Below are 17,045 nucleotides of genomic sequence, written 5' to 3'. Positions count from 1 at the left end.
GTAGGTGGATACAGTATGTGTGCTTTATAACGTAAAGGCAATGCATGAAAAGAACAGGCATGCATAAAAGCAGAGGCCCTGCAGGGGGCGGTGTAGCAGCTGCTTTGCTTTTATTAACATCTTTATTTATAAACCCCACGCAGCACTGCTGGCATCTGATGACTGTCACAGCTGACAGCATCTCAAAGAGGACCTGCCACCTACCAAAGAATGCTCTGAAATAAAGCAACACAAAGTCTGTTTAACCTCACAATAAAGCGTATTTATGTTTGTTACTTTTTCCCCTTTGGACACCCAATGGAAGATTTGCTACATTTATAAAATGCATTCAAGGGTGGATTATCAAGTTATTATTATTATACAGTATTTATATAGCGCCAAAGGGTGTGCTCAGCGCTGTACAGTAGCAAGGGGGGCAGAACATGAGTCAATACAGTAACAATACAATACACGAGGGGTTCGAGGGCCCTGCTCTTTCGAGCTTACAATCTAGGAGGGAGGGGAAGGTGATACAGGAGGAGATGTCTGTGGGGGATGGAGTGGTGGGAGGAGTGGAGGAGGTTGTTAGGTGAGGTCAGGTGTTAGGTAAGGTTGGGGTAGGCTTCCCTGAAGAGGAGGGTTTTCAGGGTGCACCTGAAGGTGAGGAGGGTGGGTGACAGTCTGATGGATTGGGGTAGGGAGTTCCATAGGATGGGGGAAGTCCTAGAGAAGTCCTGCAATCGGGTGTGGGAGGAGGAGACCAGGGAGCTAGAGAGTAGGAGGTCCTGTGAGGAGCGGAGGGCACAGGTAGGGTAGTATTTGGGTATCAGGTCAGTTATGTAGTTTGGGGCGGCGTTGTGAATGGCTTTGTAGGTCAGGGTTAGCAGTTTGAATTTGATGCGTTGGGCAATCGGGAGCCAGTGAAGGGATTGGCAGAGGGGGGAGGTAGATGTGGAGCGGTTGGTGAGGTGGATGAGTCTAGCCGCTGAGTTTAGGATCGACTGGAGTGGGGATAGCGTTCATTTGGGTAGGCCAGTGAGAAGGGAATTGCAATAGTCCAGGCGTGAGATGATGAGGGAGCGTACGAGTTGTTTGGTGGTGTCTGGGGTGAGGAATGTGCGTATCTTGGAGATGTTGCGGAGGTGGAGCCTGCAAGATCTAGATAGCAGTTGGATGTGGGGTAGTAAAGAAAGGTGGGAGTCCAGGGTGACACCCAGGACTTTGGCATGTGGGGTGGGAGAGATGGTGGCATTGTTAGTAGTGATGGAGAGGATGGGGGGAGGGGCACGGGGTGGGGGGAAGACCAGGAGCTCGGTTTTGGATAGGTTAAGTTTGAGGAAATGGAGCGACATCCAGTCTGATATGTCGTTTAGGAGGTGGGCGATGCGGGCAGAGAGTAAGGGGGTGAAGTGGGGGGTGGAGAGGTAAATTTGGGTGAAGTTGAGTCTCTTTCCCAGCTTTTCGCTGAAATTTTGGATTTGCCATTCCTCAAGTGGAACTCCAGGTCTTGGGTCTCAGCAACATTCACATGCATATTACACATGTTCACTTGGAGGTCCTAATGACCCACCAAACTCCAAATGTTCCCACTGTCTTTTTGGGGACTCAAATTGATTGCTATGGCCTGCCACTAAACTCTGATTTTCCCCATGTCTTTTAATTGTAATGACTCACTATTGATTGCTAAGATAGCCCATCCAACTCTAAATGCCCCCATTGTCTAGGCTGCAGAGCAGGATCATCCACAAGCCAACTTAGACAGGAGCCTAGGGCTTGGTGGGTGTTCAGGGGGCTCCACTACAACTTTCATGCTCTTGCAATAAACCAGGGGTGTAGTGCAAGTGGTTAAAGCTCTAGACCTGCCAATTAGGTAGTTGTGGGCAGTAGGGTACTTGTAGACAGTAAGGTACGATGGAGCCATGTCTAAATAGACAATGCAAATGGGGAAGCCTTCCTGTGCTATTGCAGTCCTATTTCATCCAAAGAGATGGGGGAGCAAAACATTGGCCTGGGGCTCCATTCTGCCTTAATCTGTTGCAAATGAGCATATTAGCGCAAATTCCAGTTTGCATTAGTTGGTAGATATGTGGTAGTGCTGGATCAGTAGGAATAAGAATTAATATTAGGGTGTTATCACTGGAGGAGGTGAAGCTCTTGTGAAAGTATAGCATCTATAGACCTGGTTCAAGTCTTTGGCTGATGCCTTTCTGATCACGATGGAAGAATTGCTCTTCAGAACATCAAATATTGGACATATGGTTGTAAAAATGGCCATCTCACTTTGTTCAAAACATTTAATGGGCAAGGACATCAGGTACAAGGGACAGTCCATCACCGAAGCATGGGAGAGCATTATCTCCTTGCAATGTGTTTAGGGGAAAAGGACTCACCCTTCAGGGCTTGAGCAACAGTTTTTTGATAAACTCAGGATGAACTGCTATATGGAGCCTGGATTGGGACTCGATCAACGCTGAGTGTCAGCATATCTTGACCAGAGTGAGGGCAACCAACTCTGCCCTGAAGTCAACCAGCAATTTAATGAGGTATCACCACAATGGTGTGACCACTCCTGTGCTCTTCAAAGCAAGCAACTCAGTTCCCAGTCTCACAGAGTTGGCCCTACTGAAGTCTTACCATCAAAGAAACAAACCTCTCTGAAGCCTTGGTTTAATGGTAGCACCACTGCTCACCACCTTGTTCCCCCATGTTGTCCCTACAAAAATCCTGTTCACAATTTTAATCCTTTGCCATGCAACAGAGCCTTATGGCAGAAATGTTTTGCTCGAAACCTCCAACTGAGCTGTCTTATAAAAAATGAATAATTCAGGTTGAGCTACTGAGTTTAGTAAACAGGCATCTTACATCAAAGTAAACTAAATATTAGTATGTTATATTTCAGATTTACCTGATAAAAAAGGACATTATTGTTATTATTATTATACAGTATTTATAAAGCGCCAATAGTTCGCTCAGCGCTGTACATTACAAAGGGGGACAGAACATGTGACAGAACAATACCAATACAATGCAAAACATGAGGGGATCGAGGGCCCTGCTCTTTCGACCTTACAATCTAGAAGGGATGGGATAGTGGTACAGGAGGAGATAGCTGTGGGGGATGGAGTGGTAGGAAGAGTGGAGGAGGACGGTCAAGTTAGCAGGGGGTAGGGTAGGCTTCCCTGAAGAGATGGGTTTTCAGGGTGCGCCTAAAGGAGAGGAGAGTAGGTGATAATCTGATGGGTTGGGGCAGGGAGTTCCAGAGGATGGGTGACACCCTGGAGAAGTCCTGGAGGCGGGCATGGGAGGAGGAGACCAGGGAACTAGAGAGAAGGAGGTCTTGTGAGGAGCGGAGTGTGCGTGCTGGGCGGTACTTGGATATTAGGTCAGTGATGTAGTATGGGGCAGTATGGTGGACAGCTTTGTACGTCAGTGTTAGGATTTTAAATTTGATCCGTTGCGCAATCGGAAGCCAGTGGAGGGATTGGCAGAGGGGGGTGGCGGAGATGGAGCGGTTGGAAAGGTGAATGAGTCTGGCAGCCGTATTCAGGATGGACTGAAGCGGGGATAGCCAGCGGCGAGGCAGGCCAGTGAGGAGGGAGTTGCAGTAGTCGAGTTGTGATACGATGAGGGAGTGGATGAGCTGTTTAGTGGTTTCTGGGGTTAGGAACGTGCGGATTTTGGCGATGTTGCGGAGGTGGAGTCTGCACGAGTTTGTTAAAGATTGGACTTGGGGCTGGAAGGATAGGTTGGAGTCCAGAATGACACCAAGTACTCTGGCCTGCAGGGCGGGTTTGATATTGGCGTTGTTGGATGTGATGGAGAAGTCAATGGGGGGTGGTGTCCGGGCTGGGGGGAAGACAAGAAACTCGGTTTTGGAGAGGCTCAGTTTAAGGAAGTGGAGCGACATCCAATCTGATATGTCGCTCAGTAGGTGTGTGATTCGGGCAGAGACCGAGGGGGTGAGGTGGGGAGTTGAGAGATAGATTTGTGTGTCGTCGGCGTAGAGTGGTAGTTGAAGCCGTGAGAGTGTATGAGTTGGCCAAGGGAGGAGGTGTAGATGGAGAAGAGACATATGGTACTTTAGCATTTTATTTATCTTGGTCTTGCCCATAATAAGTAAAGAAAGAATTTATGTTTGAAACCAATTTACAGTACCTTTAGAGGCCTGTGGTCAGGAGACTGCTTGCCAGGCATTAGGAAGGAGTAAGTACCCCATTTTGATGTGTATGCATGGGAAGCATTTTCAGTAGCATTAATAAGAGGTGGTTGGCGGGTGGTTCTGAGTGCTGCCAAGTTCCTTTCGAACAACTGAGCTATATAGTTGCATTGAGCTAAATAGTCCAGCCTACGTGTAAGCCATCGGGAGGTGGTATGGATCAAACTACACAAATGTCTTCTGCCTATTCAATGTATTGCTTCTCGCGAGAGTGGTAGGAATGTGGGTGGATTGGTGTTCCAACAGCACAATTTTAGTTTTTTCAGGTATTTACCAAAATATATTCAAGCTATAGTTATATAATGGATATGGGCTAAAAGTGCACACTCACTGGTTAAATTTGAGGGTATGTACATTCAAATTGGAGGAAGGGTTTAGGAATTACAGCTCTTAAGAGTAGCCATCCCCCTTATTCAAGGCACCAAACGTAATTGGACAATTGAATCGCAAGCTGTTTCATGGCCAGGTGTGGGCTACTCCTTCCTTATTTCTTCATCAATTAAGCAGGTAAAAGTTCTGGAGTTGATTCCAAGTGTGGTATTTACATTTAGAATCTATTTCTGTAAACATACATCATGCATTCAACATTAGGAGTGGCCAAATCAACAGTTTGGTACATTCTGAGGAAAGAAGAACGTACTGGTGAGCTCAGCAACATAAAAAGGCATGGATGACCACATAGAACAACAGTTGTGGATGATCGCAGAATCCTCTCTATGGTAAAGAAAAACCCATTCACAACATCCAGACAAGTGAAGGACACTCTCCAGGAGGTGGGCGTATCATTGTCAAAGTCTACAATCAAGAGAAGACTTCACGAGAGCAAATACAGAGGGTTCACAAAAAGGTGCATCTGTACCAGAATGACAGAAAGAAAAGTGTGGAGAAGGCTTGGAACAGCTCATGATCCAAAGCACACAACATCATCTGTAAAACATGGTGGAGGCAGTGTGATGGCATGGGCATGCATGGCTTCCAGTGGCACTGGGTCATTGGTGTTTATTGATGATGTGACAGAAGGCAGAAGCAGCCGGATGAATTCTGCAATGTTTACAGATATACTGTCAGACCGGATTCAGCCAAATGCAGCAAAGTTGATTTGACAGCGCTTCACAGTACAAATGGACAATGATCCAAAACACACTGCAAAAGCAACCCAGGAGCTTTTGAAGGAAAAAAAGTGGAATAATCTGCAATGGCCGAATTGAGCATGCATTTCACTTGCTGAAAGCAAAACTAAAAGGCAGAAAGACCCACAAACAAAGAAAAACTGAAGACAGCTGCAGACAGAGCCTGGCAAAGCATCAGAAAAGAGGAAACCCAGTCTTTGGTAATGCCCATGGGCTCCAGAGTTCAAGCAGTCATTGCTAGTAAAGGATTTTCAACAAAATATTAAAAATGGACATTTTATTTATGATTACATTCATTTGTCCAAAAACTTTGGCTTACGGCCAAAGCTAAAAAAAGCTATAGATAATAAGAAAAGAGCTTTTATTCGATATAAAATTGAAGGAACGCGATCATCATTTAAACATTACAAAGAATATAACAGAATATGCAAAAAGGAAATAAAGGCTGCAAAAATTGAAAACGAATGACAGATTGCAAAGATAGCAGGGCCAACCCCAAAATACTCTTCAAATATATTAATAGTAATATAGCAATATAGCATGTAGGCCCTTTACAAAATAATCTAGAGGGGGTGACTGGGGACAAAGAGAAGGCAAATTTATTAAATACCTTCTTCAGCTCTGTGTATAGAAAGGAGTCTAGCAGCAGTATTCATGATAGGCCGAAGGGGGAATAGCCTGTGTAACCGTAAACCAGTGAGGAGGGAGTTACAGTAATCAAGGCAAGATAAAACCAAGGCGTGGATAAGTTGTTTTGTGGTGTCATTGGTCAGAAAGAGGCGGATTTTGGAAATGCTCCAGAGATTGAGGCGGCAGGATTTAGCCAGTGAGTGGATGTGGGGCCCAAAGGAGAGGTCAGAGTCTAGGATTACGCCTAGCACCCTGGCATGAGGGGAAGGACCAATGGTTGTGCTGTTGATCTTAATGGTAAAGTCATGAGTGGTGGATCGGGGGAGGAGGAAATATTACATATTATATAACTATAGCTTGAATATGTTTTGGTAAATACCTGAAAAAAAAACTAAAATTGTGCCTGTGTCCAAATATATATGGGGACCTAACTATGTACAGTATATATAGAGAGAGAGAGGGAGAGGGAAAGCTAGAGCACATGTTTTTACTATTTATCAAATGAACCCCTTATAATAATATAATAATTATAAATATGCAAGTAGCAGGATTAGTTGTAGAGTTATAGTCAAGGTAACTGACACCGCGTATAATGACCATTAGCATTCAGAGCTCTTCTGTACAGGGTATTAGAAAATTTCATGCCTCTCTCTTAAACCGCCGGACAGCACAACAGATACATGAGCCCCACTATTTGAATAGACATGATATCCTGAAGGAAAAACCTAAAAATAAATGTGACCCCAAAAAAAGTTCTCACCATTTGTGTCAGTGACGTAGTCCTCGGGAAGTGTTGCAGTCGCGGGTTCGTTAAGTAATGTTGGTAGTGCTGAGGAACAGGTCTGACCTGGAACTGTGCATGTGGCAAACTGGCATCCACACTGAGGTCCCTGGAAGAGGAATGACATTTACATTGCATTTATTGATAGATAGATATTGTAGACGGACGGACTGACGGATGGACAGACAGACAGACAGACAGATAGATAGATATTGTAGACAGACCGATAAATAGATAGATAGATAGATAGATTGATAGATAGATAGATAGATATTGTAGACAGACAGATAGATAGATAGATAGATAGATAGATAGATAGATAGATAGATATTGTAGACCGACAGACAGACTCAAAAGTTTCAAGACTAATTTTGTAATACGCCAACAGATGGCAGCACAAGGTCACATGGAGCACTGACCTTCATAAGTCAGTGTGCCAAAAGACATCGTCCTGTGTACATCAGGAGCTGTGCAACTGGTGCTATTCTGACCACGTGGGTTACCACGTCTGCTATTTCATCATGGACAGCATGTTAGAACAAAGAGCAAACATGAAGTGAAAACTGGGCAAATCACTGGATCTCCACAATGTTGTCAAAACGGCGACCTTTGACAGATCCAGCAATCTTCATCTTCGAGAAATGGGTAATTTCGGGGGTTGAGCTCGTTGAAAGTCTTCCTGATTTCTCGTCATCTTCCAGTGATGCTCTTCCTCTCTTAAAGCGCATGTGCCACTCAAAACACCTCGAACGACTCATTGCAGCATGGCCGTAAACTTGCCGAATCATGTAAAAATGTCTCTGTGGCAGATTTGCAAGGTTTTCATGCAGAATGTCACGTTTGCTCTTTGTTCTAACTTGCTGTCCATGATGAAATAGCAGACGTGGTAAAGCACATGGTCAGAATAGCACCAGTTGCACAGCTCCCAAGGTGCACAGGACAATGTCTTTTGGCACACTGACTTATGATGGTCGATGCTCCCTGTGACTGGAGCCTTGTGCTGCCATGTGTCGGCATGTTACAAAACTAGTCTCTAAACCAGGGGTGGGCAAACTTTTTGACTTGAGGGCCGCAATGGGTTCATATATTGGACACGGGGGCCGGACCAAGAGTAGATGAATGATGTGTATGTGTCATCCATAGTAAGTATAGTAATATTCCCCCATAGTAAGCATAGTAATTAATCCCCCATAGTAATTAATCCCCCATATAGTAATTCATCCCCCATATAGTAATTCATCCCCCATAGTAATTCATCCCCCATATAGTAATTCGTCCCCCATATAGTAATTCGTCCCCCATATAGTAATTCGTCCCCCATAGTAATTCATCCCCCCTATAGTAATTCATCCCCCATAGTAATTCATCCCCCATATAGTAATTCATCCCCCATAGTAATTCATCCCCCACATAGTAATTCATCCCCCACATAGTAATTCATCCCCCATATTAATTCATCCCCCATATTAATTCATCCCCCATATAGTAATTCATCCCCCATATAGTAAGTCCTCCATATAGTAATTCATTCCCCATATAGTAAGTCCTCCATATAGTAATTCATTCCCCATATAGTAAGTCCTCCATATAGTAATTCATTCCCCATATAGTAAGTCCCCCATATAGTAATTCATTCCCCATATAGTAAGTCCTCCATATAGTAATTAATTCCCCATATAGTAAGTCCCCCATATAGTAATTCATTCCCCATATAGTAAGTCCCCCCTATAGTAATTCATCCCCCATATAGTAAGTCCCCCATATAGTAAGTCCCCCCCCTGTGTCAATTCACTTACCTTTGGTCCGCGCGTTCCTCTCGTATTCCCGCGCCGTTCTGGTCTTCAGGGAGGACTGTGAGAGGAGTTCGTCACGCTGCCCCGCCTACATCCTGGCTGCCCCGCCTACATCCTGACAGCTGCAGAGTCCTGACGTCCGAGAGGAGGGAGGGGGGCGGCCATCCGAGAGGGGGGGCGGCCATCCGAGAGGAGGGGAGAGGAGGGAGGGGAGCGGGCGCCCGGCACACAGGAGAGCCGCATCTAAATTTGTAAAGAGCCGCGGCTTGCCGACCACTGGCCTTGCGGGAGCCTAGCTCCGCGGGCCGGATTAAAAGGTCCGCCGGGCCGTATACGGCCCGCGGGCTGTAGTTTGCCCATTGCTGCTCTAAACACTTTGATACCGTCTTGTAGATAGAGATAGATACAAATTGAGAAATGGAATAATATATACATATATTGGCAGTTTTGCAACATACAACCAGTTCAGTCTCCTACAATATGTGAAAATCTTTGCATCAGAAATCTTTTTCAACATTCAAGCAGTCTCTTTCAATATATCCTAATTCTTTTTAACAGTCTCTTACAGCATCAAAAACATTGTCAGTCTTTTAAAATATGTTAGCACATGTTTCGGGAGACCCCATGGCTGCTGCACAGGGGCGGACTGACAACTCATGGGGCCCCCGGGCAATAAGGGATCATGGGGCCTCTGTGTCCTTGCCCAAACTCAAAAAGGTACCAGAGACATCTCATGGGGCCCCCTACTGACCCCGAGCCCTCGGACGGTGCCCGAGTTTCCAAATGGTCAGTCCGCCCCTGCCAGTGCTGCAGGTCTCTTTGGTAGGCTCTTGAGAAATGTGAGCTGTTTCTTCTAGCATGGCAGAGGTGTGTTGCACAAATAGGTTATCCCATTGCTAAAATTCTGGTGGTCAAAACACATACTGTATATTCCCCAAATTTTCACTTTTCTGCCATGCTGAAAAGCATTTTTAAACCATTCCCACTTATACATGCCTACTTCCTTTAAAGGGGAATTTAAATCCTGTTGGGAAAAAAATAATAATATAGAATATAAAAATTGACATAAAAGCCATTTTGTAATTTAATGTTATCAAAGATGACCTTTCAATTTCAATCTGCAGCAGCTGTAATTTTCAAAAACATATATATGCAATATGGCAACCTGGAGGTGTCCTGTACACAGTTGGGGTACAAGAACATCCCCAGAAATATCATTTTCTGCTTTGGTGATTGGCTTACCAATTTTCTCAGAGGTCTGCACTAAAAGTTAAATTCTAGGCTTCCGTAGTAATAGGAAATTTATTTTTGGTGAGATAATCCCTAAGGGTTAATTACTTTTATTGGAATGCAGACCCTGTAACCAGTGGTGTATTATGGTTTTGTGCTGCCCTAGGCAACACAAGTGTCGGGCAATCCCCTGCACCTGACATTGACCAACAACACGCCTGCCCACCCCCCACCTGAGAGATCCTTCCACTAACACACCTCCCCCACAAGAGAAACACACTCACCTTCACAGCTCCGGACATCCCCGGGAATGAGAGTCAGGCTCTCCATACACCATCAAGTAGCCCTCAGCCTCTCTTGGATCCCACCTGGTCTCCATGGTGCATGTGTCCTTTCTTCCGGGGGGCGGTGTTCCCCCCCCTGAAAAATGCCGCCCTAGGCAAATGCCTTGTTTGCCTTTTGGTAAATACGCTCCTTCCTGTAACTTTCCTTATTAGAACACGAAAAAATACACTGGGTGGTTGTAATGGACGAGACCCTCCCATTCAGGAATCAGCCCTGAAAAGGACATAGGGGAGCAAACAGCTTTTTCTCCATAGGGATAATTCATATCTACCCTTTACAGTCAGGTGCTGAGCTGCTATGCTTTGAAAGTTCTTTCCTAAATCTGCTAAATATATCAAGGCCAGTAAGTTGAAGAGCAATTTAGTAGAGACTAGATTGTCTTGATAAGTCCATCTGCAGAATTTTCCAAAATGCAAACAGATAAGGCTGGGCTTTCCTACAACTTTCTCCTAAAGATGTTGCAGATTGATAACGAAACGTGTAGGGCAGATCTTCCGGCTGATGTTATACCAGCTGTCAGAGCTCCGGGTATGACCAGAGGTGTGTGGACTGACACAGGGAAACGCAGGTTTCAGATATAGTATAAATAGGACAATTTATTAAGACTAACAATACAAATATAAACGCAGTGCACCAAACCCCAAGCTAACACAAATACATACAACAAGGTGAAACAAACCCAAACCTAAACTGATATAGATACACAGGTACATACACATATAGAGCACAACATAGTCAGGCAGGCCGGGTCGATAACTATCGGGCAGGTAGGTACAGGAGGAGCAGGCGGAGAGAATGGTCAGGGTCACAAGCCAGGGATCAGACAGGAGAAGTCAGCAGAGGTCAGGATCAGGCAGGGTCGGCAACAAGTCAGGCAGGAACAGGAATGCAGGTTACAAGATACAGGGGCCCATGGAAAAACACACACCAAGGCACAGACTGCAGGTCTGTCCATTCCTTAAATACAACCCCTGCAATCAGCTTCAGGTGTTTTGGCTGACTGCAGGGGTGAGTCTCTGATTGCTGAGAGCACCCGCTGGCCAGCCCTGGTACTGCAGCCCACAAGGCAGGTGAGTCCCACCACTATTGGCAAGTCCATTCCTGACACCAGCAAGCTGGAACAAACAGCAGCCATATTTGACCCTGACATTTCCTGGTCTTTTCCATTAGAGAGGAAGTTGTGATGTTTTTATCCTGAAGATGTTGCAGATTGATAACGAAATGCGTAGGGGGGATCTTCTGGCTGATGTTATATCAGCAACTCGGAACAAACAGCAGCCATATTGGACCCTGCCATTTCCTGGTCTTTTCCACTAGAGAGGAAGTTGTGATGTTTTTATCCCGAAGATGTTTCTGATTGATAACGAAATCCGTAGGGAGGATCTTCCGGCTGATGTTATATCAGCAACCCAGAACAAACAGCAGCCATATTGGACCCTGCCATTTCCTGGTCTTTTCCATTAGAGAGGAAGTTGTGATGTTTTTATCCCCTGAGCCATGCAAAGCAGTGAGCAGGAGCTGACAGGGAAGAGAACTGTATTGTACCTCGATCACCGGCTGCCGGCGGTTAATCACCGTCCGGGACCCAGTGATTAACAGCCGAGGCCGCAAATAGCGGCGCGGGTAGGGCACTCTCCCCCTACCCGGAAGTGCGAAATCATGTGTATATATACATGATTTTGTGCACTTCTGCCGCCCTGTAGCAGATTATCTGCTATAGGGCAGGGGAAAAGCGGTTAATATTCACAAAAAAAAGGATTTTTTGGTGGATGGTTTCATTATATGTTGGACTTTGTGGGACATTAGAGAGTGTTTTGAGTTAACAATTGGTGTTAGCACGATATATATATATTTTTTAAATGTTAGTATATGTTTGCACTGGACACTTTTTTATTAAGAATATATATGTATTTTTGATAAGAGGTTATACAAGGGAAAGCTCATACACATACTTGGTTTGCCCTTTATAGAAGGCTTGGTTACATAATATGATATTATATTTGCACTGTTCTTAGCACGTTGCACTTTTACTTAGAACGAGACACAGATTAGAGGTAGCTGGGCAAGTGCAAGTAGCGCTGTTGTAATTTTGAGGATTAATACATTTTTATGGGTATACCAGAAAGAACAGCAGCTGCTTTGAAAGGTTTTTGCTTTTTAAGCGCTTGAGTGGTCTAGAGCGCGGTCCCATACAATATACAGGCGTACCTCGGTTTACGAACGCCTCCGTTAATGTAATTTTCGGTTTACAAATGAAAATCCATTAAAAATAATGCCTCGGTTTACAAATTGTTTTTGCAAATGAACGGATTAATTGGTTTTCAATGCATTTACTAATTAATTTTTAATCATGTCCCTGTACAGTATTTATGCCTTTAAAGTGCACTTTATAAAGAGTTTTGAACAGATATTTCTGACCTCTGGAACGGATTAATTGGTTTTCAATGCATTTACAAATTTTTTGTAATCATGTCCCTGTACAGTATTTCTGCCTTTAACCTCTTGGCACTGGACGCAAGCAAATGTGTGGCCTTCTGGCGTCTTGGTCTTGACGCCGATCGGCCACTCATTTGCGTGCAATTAAGAAAAACATATGTGCTGAGAGTGCGTGCTGAGAGTGCGTGCCCCGTGCGCTCCCAGCACACATGTCCGGTACTTACGGAAAGGTCCAGATCTCCTCTTTCGATCGGGACCTTTCCCGATCATGTGACCTCCGTGATGGTGAATTCGCGGTGGTCACATGACCCTAAAACCCTGCCCCGCCTCCCAGCTTCTGAAGCCCTTAAAGGGCTGGGAGGAGCCGGCGCCAAGGGGTTAAAGTACACTTTATAAAGAGTTTTGAGCAGATAAAAGACTTTCTTTTAACTTTTTTCTGACCTCTGGAACGGATTAATTGGTTTTCAGTGCATTCCTATGGGAAACCGTGTTTCGGTTTACAAATTTTTCGCAATACGAAAAGTCCCGCAGAACGAATTAAATTCGTAAACCGAGGTACACCTGTACAGGGGCGGACTGACCATTTGGAAACTTGGGCATTGCCCGAGGGCCCGGGGTCTGTAGGGGGCCCCATGAGATGCCCCTGGTACCTTTTTCATAGGCTTTTTTGAGTTGGGGCAAGGACACAGGGGCCCCATGATCCCCTATTCACCGGGGGGCCCATGAGTTGTCAGTCCGCCCCTGGACCCCATTACACTCGTGGTTAGTGCAAGAAGGTCCCCATTACACTGGTGTTCATTGAGAAGAATGCTTCTTACATTGAGGCTCACTCGAGAACAGGGGCGGACAGACCATTTGGAGACATGGGCACTGCCCGAGGGCCCAGGGTCAGTAGGGGGCCCCATGAGATGCCCCTGGTACCTGTTTCATAGGCTTTTTTGAGTTTGGGCAAGGACACAGGGGCCCCATGATACCCTATTGCCCGGGGGCCCCATGAGTTTTCAGTCCACCCCTGCACCTGTATATGATTTAAATTTTGATCATAGATACTCGTAAATTGAGGGTAAAAATGACCGCTCCATATAAATTACCAAAAATAGTGATTCGTACCGATCACTGACTCTGTTCAGTTTACTGAGGCATGGTAAAGGCATAGTAAACTGTGTTTACTATGCTTCAGTTTATGAATGACCGGGAAGCTCTGCACAGGGCTATTCTTGTTCATTCATTCTTAGCAGCTGAGGCTTCAGAGAAGAAAATTGAGGGCTTTTGTCAGGACACTGGTGCTCTGCAGCGTCGCGCCGGGCGGCATATGCGCAGAACACCAGTCCTCACTAGCGGACGAGCGACGGGATCTGGGCGTGCACGGCGGCGGCGGTGTTCACGCATGCGCACTCACGATCGCGGACACGCGCCCAGCACCAATTACAGCGCAGGGCGGGCTGTTTAAACCTGGAACAGGTATGTCAAGTTGCCGTTTGGTCTTACCTGTTCTGTTCCTGATTTGCGTTCCTGTGTTATCCGTTGCCGACCTCTGCTTGTTCCTGATCATGCTAATCTCCTGATTAACCCCCGGCTTGCCTGACTATTCTTTTGCGTGATCCCTGGTACTGCGCTGCCCGCTACCTGCTGAACCTGGCTCGTGACCCCGACCATTCTCTGCTTGCTCCTCCTGTACCACGCTGCCCGCACGATACCGACCCGGCCTGTCTGACTACGCTTACTTCACCTGACGATCCATCCCGCACGGATCACCTTTAGTAAGTCTGCCTGCCTCTTCCCATCAGACTCCGTTCCTGCACTCCCCTGCCCGTACTCTCTACCACAGCTGGACGCACTCAGGGGTCGCGACCTGCTTCCAGTCTGCACCAAGTCCATCCCCACCATCAGGGGCCCTGGTGAATAGAAGGCTGGGACTTAGACCCCGCGCCCTGAGGAAATCTGTGCTGTGGGCTGCTAGAGACACTGCCAGGCGGCACCTAACAGCTTTTGACTTTTTTAATTGGTTTTCAGTGCATTCCTTTCGGTTTATGAATTTTTCACGATACGAAAAGTCCCGCAGAACGCATTAAATTCGTAAACCAAGGTATACCTGTATTCATAAAGGTACCGATTTGTCAAGCCAGACAGGAAGTAAGAGCTCCTTGGATTTCTGGTAGACCAACAGGTATTTTTCTATACTTTATTTGCCCCGATATGCCTTTTTTTTTTATGAATACATAAGTGCGGTCTTTGGCCTTATTTCATTTCTGCCCGGAGTTCCGCTTTAAATTAAAAAAAAAAAAAAAAAGACAGAGCTGAGCCAGGGTTCCCAAAGTTTGGAGTTCAGTAGACAGGCAGAGAAGTCGTGCTAAGTTTTGAAAAAGTGATTGTTATAGAAATTCTTCTATTGTTACGGTAAACACATGGCGAAGGGAAGCTCGAGAGCAGCTGGTGCCAGTAAATCATGTTTGAAACGGAAACTCCATCTGTTTTATAACAGAAGCTAAAGGCTTAATGTCGTACAGAACACATACATCTACTGTACCTTCCCGAGCTACTGCCTCCCTGCGCACCATGTTAATGAGCCCGTTTATGACTGGGTAACCAATTAGGTGTTTTGCTAAATCATCCAAAATGTTAAAATCAAAAGCATTACTAAAAGGGAATGTATAGTCTTTTCAAGTTTTTTTTTTCTTTTCAGAAAAAAAATACCCTAAAGAGTTCATTTTCTGTAAATAACCATGTCAATATAAAGTTTAACCACAACCTGTCCGGGGTCATTTTCAGATTTTTTTCACATACATGTTAAAATCAGCATTTTTTGCTAAAATATTATTTTGAACCCCCAGATATTAAATTTTTTTAAAGCAAAGGACCTGAAGAATAAAATGGCACTTTTTTAGGTTGCATAATATTTGTCAAATGCTAATTTTCAGGAAAAAGAGTACAGTTAAATGAATTTTAGTGCACGCAAACACAATACCTAGTTTTTAAATAAAATATAAAACATGATGTTGCCTCAAAAAAATAGATAACATTTAATTTTATATCCGGTCTCCCAGGACCCTGCATTCACTATATCCACTCTCCCCGGACCCCGCATTCACTATATCCGGTCTCCCCGGATCCCGCATTCACTATATCCGCTCTCCCCGGACCCCGCATTCTCTATATCCGCTCTCCCCGGACCCTGCATTCACTATATCCGCTCTCCCCAGACCCTGCATTTACTATATCCACTCTCCCCTGGACCCTGCATTCACTATATCCGCTCTCCCCCGGACCCTGCATTCACTATATCCTCTCCCCCGGAAACTGCATTCACTATATCTGGTCTCCCCGGACCCTGCTTTCACTGTATCTGGTCTCCCCGGACCCTGCATTCACTATATCCGGTCTCCCCTGGACCCTGCATTCACTATATCCGCTCTCCCCCGGACCCTGCATTCACTATATCCGCTCTCCCCCGGACCCTGCATTCACTATATCTGCTCTCCCCGGACCCCGCATTCACTATATCTGGTCTCCCCGGACCCCGCATTCACTATATCTGGTCTCGACGGACCCTGCATTCGCTATATCCGCTCTCCCCCGGACCCTGCATTCCCTATATCTGCTCTCCCCCGGACCCTGCATTCGCTATATCTGCTCTCCCCGGGCCCCGCATTCACTATATCTGCTCTCCCCCGGACCCTGCATTCGCTATATCTGGTCTCCTTGGACCCTGCATTCACTATATCCGCTCTGCCCTGGACCCTGCATTCACTATATCTGGTCTACCCCGGATCCTGCATTCACTATATCTGGTCTCCTCAGACCCTGCATTCACTATATCCGGTCTCCCCGGACCCTGCATTCACTAAATCCGGTCTCCCCGGACCCTGCATTCACTATATCTGGTCTCCTCAGACCCTGCATTCACTATATCCGGTCTCCCCGGACCCTGCATTCACTATATCCGGTTTCCCTGGACCCTGCATTCTCTATATCTGGTCTTCCCGGACCCTGCAATCACTATATCTGGTCTTCCTGGACCCTGCACTTATTATATCCGGTCTCCCCGGACCCTGCATTCACTATATCCGGTTTCCCTGGACCCTGCATTCTCTATATCTGGTCTCCCCGGACCCTGCATTCACTATATCTAATCTCCCCGGACCCTGCATTCACTATATCTGGTCTCTCTGGACCCTGCATTTAATATATCTGGTCTCCCTGGACCCCGCATTCACTATATCTGGTCTTCCAGGACCCTGCATTCACGATATCTGGTCTTCCACAGTACAGTGAACATGGAAATGCAATTATTTTAGTAAACATAAAACTGTTAAATACCTTTTCTCATTAGCAGTTAGAGCAGTCTTGTGCCTTCTATCAGTGTGCAGCCAAGCACTGGACCCTCTGTCTAGACAGTGCTGATTGGCTGTTAAATATCTTTTCTCATTAGCAATACATAGCAGCCTTGTGACTTCTATCAGTGTCCAGCTGGGCATTGGTTAATCTTGTAGGAAGAGTTTTCATTC

General features: G+C 45.7%; 1 protein-coding gene across 1 annotated transcript in view; it reads right to left on the bottom strand.

The window, feature by feature from the left end:
• ARK2C (arkadia (RNF111) C-terminal like ring finger ubiquitin ligase 2C) overlaps positions 1–17,045 on the bottom strand; it is a 217,173-nt gene that overhangs the window by 37,706 nt on the left and 162,422 nt on the right. Inside the window, exon 4 of the mRNA XM_089662526.1 lies at positions 6,716–6,845. Within this exon, the coding sequence (XP_089518652.1) occupies positions 6,716–6,845 (130 nt within the window). The remainder of the gene's footprint in view (positions 1–6,715; positions 6,846–17,045) is intronic.

This window comes from Staurois parvus, unplaced genomic scaffold, assembly GCF_062004578.1.
Source record: "Staurois parvus isolate SC_StPar_1 unplaced genomic scaffold, SC_StPar_1.0 ptg001489l, whole genome shotgun sequence".
In the NCBI taxonomy this organism is placed as follows: domain Eukaryota; kingdom Metazoa; phylum Chordata; class Amphibia; order Anura; family Ranidae; genus Staurois; species Staurois parvus.
Note: the sequence above shows the minus strand (reverse complement) of the source record. Positions and strands in the feature narration are given on the sequence as shown.